The sequence below is a fragment of the Antennarius striatus genome, chromosome 20 (genome assembly GCF_040054535.1).
Source record: "Antennarius striatus isolate MH-2024 chromosome 20, ASM4005453v1, whole genome shotgun sequence".
NCBI lineage: Eukaryota > Metazoa > Chordata > Actinopteri > Lophiiformes > Antennariidae > Antennarius > Antennarius striatus.
In genome coordinates this window covers 8,771,632-8,778,942 of record NC_090795.1, presented here as the reverse complement: position 1 = coordinate 8,778,942, position 7,311 = coordinate 8,771,632, and the positions used below count along the sequence as shown (strand labels likewise).

At 40.6% G+C, this 7,311-nt stretch overlaps 2 protein-coding genes across 2 annotated transcripts; one reads left to right on the top strand and one right to left on the bottom strand.

Moving 5' to 3' along the window:
• The first annotated feature begins 320 nt into the window (after positions 1-320).
• Positions 321-4,754, top strand: cct5 (chaperonin containing TCP1, subunit 5 (epsilon)). The gene is made up of 11 exons (XM_068304449.1): positions 321-552; positions 948-1,008; positions 1,182-1,346; positions 2,286-2,484; positions 2,592-2,784; positions 3,151-3,300; positions 3,390-3,509; positions 3,642-3,827; positions 3,915-4,052; positions 4,203-4,383; positions 4,462-4,754. Exons 1-11 carry the CDS (start codon positions 448-450, stop codon positions 4,587-4,589), a joined length of 1,626 nt encoding a protein of 541 aa, XP_068160550.1. The 5' UTR covers positions 321-447; the 3' UTR covers positions 4,590-4,754.
• Positions 4,755-4,888: 134 nt separating this feature from the next.
• cmbl (carboxymethylenebutenolidase homolog (Pseudomonas)) lies at positions 4,889-7,199 on the bottom strand. Its single transcript, XM_068304450.1, has 6 exons — positions 7,136-7,199; positions 6,222-6,436; positions 6,036-6,143; positions 5,701-5,843; positions 5,504-5,595; positions 4,889-5,354 (listed from the first exon to the last, which is right to left on the bottom strand). The coding sequence occupies exons 2-6, from the start codon at positions 6,434-6,436 to the stop codon at positions 5,175-5,177; spliced, it is 738 nt and encodes a 245-aa protein (XP_068160551.1). The 5' UTR covers positions 7,136-7,199; the 3' UTR covers positions 4,889-5,174.
• Between the last annotated feature and the right edge of the window lie 112 nt (positions 7,200-7,311).

The window sequence follows — 7,311 nt, the reverse complement described above, 5'->3', positions numbered from 1 at the left end:
CTAGCATTTAGGAGTATTATCGCCACCTATGGGTTTGGAGTGTGAAAAAAAAACGCTTAAACGTCACTTGAACTCTCGCGATATTACGTTAGAAACTGAGCTCGAACGGGATCGGAAGATACCATCGTGTTAAAAAAAAAAAAAAATATATATATATATACCTTTTCTACCATTAACATATTGTGCGTAAAAACATCGTGATTATTTAAAGTGTCTATTTAAGGGCTAATTTATTCTTGGTTTTTCACATTGGTTCAAACAGTGTTTAAATAAATAACAAGACACATTTCGGGCTACTTGGTTCTGCCCTAACCGCCCATGGATCCTTCCTGAAGTCGCCGGCAGACCGTGCGGCTTGTGAATCAGCCTTGGTCCGGGGTTCCATCACGAAATTCATTATTTTTTATCAGTTGAAGACATACTAGGTGTCACAAAACATTGATCAATATGTCTGCTCTTGGGACACTGGCGTTTGATGAGTATGGGAGGCCTTTCATCATTATAAAAGACCAGGACAAGAAGACGCGGCTGTCAGGGATTGACGCCTTGAAGGTACAATGAGCTAGCTAGCATGTGACGTGATTAGCAACTTTCTAGTTTGCAATCACTTGCATGACACAGTACAAACATACGGCAAGCTGCCACCGTCTGTCAATGTATGTAACGATTATATGACATTAATCACACAGTTGCATCGACATACAGTGTTCAAAGTTTAATCGACACTATGAAACATGATTAGCTCCGCTAACAGCGGGGCCCATGTGCTCTTCGCTTAGCCGGTGGGTGTTGCTACACAAGACTCCCGAAATGGTCTTATTAAATGTACATTATTTCACAGTTAAACTCCATTTAAAAAGTAACTTTCGCTACATTTTGGAAAGGGATCCCCGAACTATATCTAACATAAAATGTGAGTTAATGTAGAAATATCTTGTGTTTTGCAGTCTCATATTATGGCAGCCAAAGCAGTTGCGTCAACACTGAAAACATCTTTGGGACCTAACGGTAAGTAGAAACCAATGCAGTGCAGTCGCATACAACTTCCATGATCAGCGATGCTTAGATCTTTAATCTTTTGAGAAGGCCATATCTGAGAATTGATACTGAATTGATTTATTCCTCTTAATCTAATGTCACACACAGATTCTTTATTTTTACACCTTCATTTTTGTGTTCAGGTCTCGACAAGATGATGGTTGACCGGGATGGAGAGGTGACAGTGACCAATGATGGAGCTACTATTCTCAGCATGATGGATGTGGACCACCAGATTGCCAAACTTATGGTGGAGCTGTCAAAGTCCCAAGATGATGAGATTGGTGATGGAACAACTGGAGTTGTTGGTATGGAAAATGAGGAATAGATGTCTGTTTTCTTCAAGTAGCAGTAAACTTGGATTTACAAATTCCCACTGAGTACTTGTGATGTTGTGCGTAGAATTTAACCCACTGACAATCACAAGATAATGAAAATGATGCACCAAGGTTTCCTGTCATGGCATGTCAGCACCTTGAGACATTGCTGTTAACAGACTTGCACTGTTAATAGCAAGATTTGTCAAACTTTAACAAAGTTATTGTTGAGGATTACATTTTAAAATTGATCTTTATCATTTAAAATAACATTTTTGTGGTTTGTCTTTCGTGAAAACCTAAAAAATTGTGTTGTACAATTTCATAATTTTTTTTATTTTATATACTGATTATGATCCCCGCAGGGAAATTAGTGGCACACTGTAATTAGTTATTAAATCATGCGTATACAGTATATGTGTGTACAGGCCCTGAACACTCAAACACACACAGGGGGCCTGTACGCATGCAGAGGAGGTAGAGCAGCGGGCAGCTCCTTTGTGGTGCGCCCTGATGCGCAACTTGTGAAGGGGAGGACTCTTTGCTTAAGGGCGTCTCGGCAGTGCTCCGGAGGTGAGCTGACACCTCCCACTGTCAGCTCACCTACGGGTGTTTTTTTGGGCGGGAGCGGGAATCAAACCGCCAATCTTGAATCATAGGACAACCTGCTCTAGCGTGCGCTTTCATGTACTTAAAATACATAAAATACAGTGTCATTAGTCGCTATTAATGTCATGTCTCGGTCACTGATGCATTGAGGGTGTTTCATAAAGTTAAGAGCATGTTGCATTCAAGAAAACCGTGTATTTGGAATATGCTAAATAGACTTTGTGTAACATGTTTGACACCAGCAAAATACACTGTATCCAATCAGATGTAGGTATTGATCTGGTGGTGTTTTGATTGTCTCATAGTACTTTTCCTTTTCAGTTTTGGCTGGGGCTCTGCTTGAGCAGGCTGAGCAGTTGCTGGACCGTGGAATTCACCCCATCAGGATCTCCGATGGCTATGACCAGGCTTCACGCGTAGCAATTGAACAGCTGGATAAAATTGCAGAAACCCTCCCATGTGATCCCAGCAACACAGAACCACTCATTGAGACTGCTATGACAACACTGGGATCCAAAATGTAAGACTGGATTTTGCTATTATTGTTCATTACAGGAAGCTGTAATGAGCAAGGGGAGCAATTAGTCATAATTTTAATGACATTTTGATCTTTCTGTCACCTTCCAGTATCAATCGGTGCCACAGACAGATGGCTGAGATTGCAGTGAATGCCATCCTCACTGTAGCTGACATGGAAAGGAAAGATGTTGACTTTGAGCTGATTAAGATGGAGGGCAAAGTGGGAGGCAAGCTGGAAGACACACAGCTGATCAAGGGAGTCATAGTTGACAAGGAGTTCAGCCACCCTCAAATGCCTAAGGTATAAACAATACAAAATCACTCTCTATCTTTGTCAACTCTTTCATAGAATCAAATAGTTGACAGTTTACAAGGACAAATTACATGAGTTTAACTTCTGTCGTTAGAACTGTCATAAAATGTCCTAGTGTTTTATTTATTTGATAGACAAACATAAGGATGTGTTTGCTGAATTACGAGTGTAGCTACTAAGAACACTCTATGTATCGCCGTAAGAATAAAGAAAATGTTTTAGTAGTGAAAAGCTAAACTTAGGCAGTAGTTTAGAATTTCTGCTATATGAAACTGCTATTTGCTTTGTGCCTATGCACAAAACAAATACCATAATAATGACTTAATAATGACTTGATAATTTGTCACCAATCAGGTTCTGAAGGACGTTAAAATTGCCATCCTCACTTGCCCATTTGAGCCCCCTAAGCCCAAGACCAAGCATAAGCTGGATGTTACCTCTGTGGAGGACTATAAAGCTCTTCAGAAATATGAAAAGGAGAAGTTTGAGGAGATGATTCAACAGGTTAGTGCTGCTGGATTAGAAGTTACTCAAAACTGAATTCTTCACATTCACACTGGTGGCAAAGCTATAAACAACTATTTCACTTTCAGGTCAAAAGCAATGGCGCTAACTTGGCCATCTGTCAGTGGGGATTTGATGATGAAGCCAACCACCTTCTCCTGCAGAACGAGCTGCCTGCCATTCGCTGGGTCGGCGGCCCAGAGATTGAGGTGAGAGACACTTCAGAGAACTTGTTTTCTCTTCCATCAGTTTTATTCACGTAGAATGGCTACAAGGTATTGATGAAAATATAATCTCTAGAATTTTATTCATTATCTAAGTACCATTTATGTTCCCTGCAGTTGATTGCCATTGCCACAGGAGGTCGCATTGTGCCAAGGTTCTGCGAGTTAACTCCAGAGAAGCTTGGTACAGCTGGTGTGGTGAAGGAAATCTCTTTTGGGACCACGAAAGATCACATGTTGGTTATCCAGGAGTGCAAAAACACCAGGGCTGTAACTATTTTCATCCGTGGAGGCAACAAAATGGTAGGCACAAATATGGCTGACTGTGGGTTCCCATTTATGGTAATCCATTTGTATATGTACAGCTTTTTATTGTATCTATTTCATTAGATCATTGAAGAGGCCAAGCGTGCGCTCCATGATGCTCTCTGTGTAATACGCAATCTGGTCAAAGACAACCGCATCGTGTATGGAGGAGGAGCTTCAGAGATTGCGTGTGCTGTGGCTGTCAACCAAGCTGCAGACAAGGTGAGGAAGACTAAATCCCTCCTTTACTCTCAAAATTGTACAAAATGAATCAGGGTATTCTATTAACATTACAGTTAATTTGTTTCTTACACTTTTAGATTGCTGTTGTTCCTGCTACTTTGATGATTTTAGTTCCTCCCATCTTTCTAGTGTCCATCATTGGAGCAGTATGCCATGAGGTCGTTTGCTGATGCCCTGGAGGTGATCCCAATGGCCTTGGCTGAGAACAGTGGGCAGAATCCTATCCAGACCATGACAGAGGTCAGAGCCAGACAAGTCAAAGAGTCCAACCCTTTCCTCGGTATAGACTGTCTGCATAATAACACCAACGGTAAGAAACCAACTTGCAGCCCTACTAATAAATGTCAAGGCATGACAGTGTGATATTGAGTTTTTCTTGTTCATACAGACATGAAGCAGCAGCATGTGGTCGAGACTCTGATTGGCAAAAAGCAGCAGATACTGCTGGCCACTCAGGTCGTCAAGATGATCTTAAAGATCGATGACATCCGAAGCCCTGGGGAGAGCGAGGACTGAAGGCCTCTTGTAACAGATATAAGATTTATGAGCTGTTCTGTTCTTGTTTTAGGCATTTCCCTGAGCACAATGTCTGAACTTTGTGGCATATTGCTATTTATCATTTCCCAAAAATGTTCGATCTGTTGTATCAAAGACACCATTAAAATGATCAGTTGAAATTTGTGGACTCTGATTTATTGATGGATTCCTCCATCGGGTGTAGACTGCATGTCTTAAATGTCAATCATAAGTTTGTAAAATGTGACGCATTCTGATGAGCTGAATGCTTTTGTTCTACCATAAACACTGGTTTCATATTTTTATGAGAAAAAAATGTGATATTTGGCTACACAATTAAAATTGACATTTCATTAAAATGACCCATTGAAATACAGATGTTTCAAACATTTTGAATAACTCAAATGTTTGATTATTAAAATGTTAATCTAAATTTTATTAGTTAACATTTGCTTGCAATAAATTGCATGTACACATTTTACGGGCTTAGACTTCTGTAGGCTGAAACATGATTCAAGTGCTGTTCGCAGCTGCAGTACTGCATGAGACTGATCTCACTACTGCTGATGAACTTAATTTTCTCATTTACATGTACTTCTTCAGCCAGTTGAGCAGGTCAGCTCTGGCCTCCATAATACTGGCTTTGTCATAGGCGTTGATGTCCTCTCTTTTGCGATGGACAAACCCATGAGTCTGACCAGGAAAGATCTTCACCTGGTAGTCCACTGTGCATTTCTGCTTCAGACTTGCTTCAAGGTTGCTCACCTAGGGTGAAAACATGAAGTAAAGTTAACTTGTGCACTTTAACATTTATTCCTACTAAATGTTTCAGTCTGGTTGCATTTCAGAGGTGTATGGTTTAAGCATCAAACTATGACAGTATGTTTCTGTAAGCTAACTTCTTGCACACTGACCGTGTCCAGTGGGACAAAGTCATCATTTCCTGCAAAGATGAACAGTGTTGGACTCTTCAGTGCATACTTGTCCTCTCTGTCACTGATGATCCCTGCAAAGAATCATATATGTATACACGCATTATAAAACTAGTGTTCAGCTACCAGTATTGCATGAGTACAATGACTGGATCGAAATGTGGAAAAAACTGACAGACCATAGTTTGACACTCCGGCTTTGATCTCTGGATATTGCAGGGAAATGTAGTGTGTGGCAATCCCTCCCCAACAGAACCCCACTACACCAATTCTCTTGGCCCCACACTGCTCCTTAAGGAACCTCAGCACTGCATCCACCTCTCTGGAATAAGAAGCATGACCAAAACACCTTAGCCATCGCACAAATGAAGACTAAAATATACAATGCAGCAAGCCTTTCAACACACCAGATCATACGGCCAATGGTCACGTTTAATGATTTAGACTGAAGTTACTTATGGAAAAAAAGCAGGACATATCCTAAGACTAGATGCTGAAAACAGAATCTGTTTACTTGTTCATCTCTGTTTGCTTTCTGTCTTTAACCCACTCCCAAAAAATGGACCAGTCACCAGATGGACTCCATGGCTCCTTTCCAACAAAGAAATCAGGACAAACAGCACTGTTTGAATGTAACAAGGTCACAAATTAACATCAAATTGGCCAGTATAAGCACAAATATTCATTTATTTTTACTTACACATATCCATTGGCAGCCAGCATATCAGCTATGTATCTCGTATTTGGAAGTTCCCACCCAAATACATCATGTATGACAATAATGGCCTTGTCAGATGCAGATGATGGTTTCACCACATAAACTTTGAGGTGCTCCACCTGGACCTCCTGACCGAGGCCCCCATAGTCCATCACATCACCAATATTGCAGGGACAAGGGTTAGCTTCATTCGCCATCTGTTGACAGACAAGAACAAACACAGAAAGTCTACTGAAAAGAGACAATCAAGGTAACTTTGACGGCTTTGCAATGAAGTTCAATCTCATTTCAATATAATTACATCATTGTTTCATAAGGCAATATTTCAGAATTTTGCACAAATAGTTTTATCTAATATTTGTATTAATCAAAATTTAAATATTGCTGCAAAATGTCAGACTTACTGTGCTGCGTTTTTTTGGGGGGGGGTTTCTTTCATTTTTAATTGTAATGGACTGTTCTGATCTCCGTAGGGAAATTATTAATCCACTCTAAAGACGTTAATCCAGTACAGTACTAAGTTTGCAATTAAATTCTCCGAACTTCATTGGAGCAGAGCTTAATGTAAATGGCTGGACTGACTGTTCGGTCTAATGGCGACGCAGTTGGCAGCGCCGCTGACTAGCGGGCAGAAGGCCGAATACGCCCGGGGCATTTTTTGCATATTCCACCGTGTCTGTCCGCCTTCTGGCGAGATGCGGCGTCGTAGTTGCACGACTTGCAAATTTACGGTTAGTGTGTGGAAAAACTTTCGAAATTGACTGACTTTAGTCAATCCGTTCACAACAAACTCTACAACTCGTTACTTTGGCTCCAATGTACCCATTAATCCACGAGTCACATGTTCAATTCCTGACATGTAGCATGTACACCAGATTAAATGTTTATTTACTGACCTTGAGTGAAAATGAAGGAGCAGCACGTCGAGCTGACGGTGACTTCACTGCAGCAAGATAAAATGCAAACGTCACGACACGTCACGTGTAAAAGCTGTTCATTCATGTGAATGTAAACGAATAATTAAATGAATTATTAAATGAATTAAAATACAGGAAAATATTATTACAAAAAC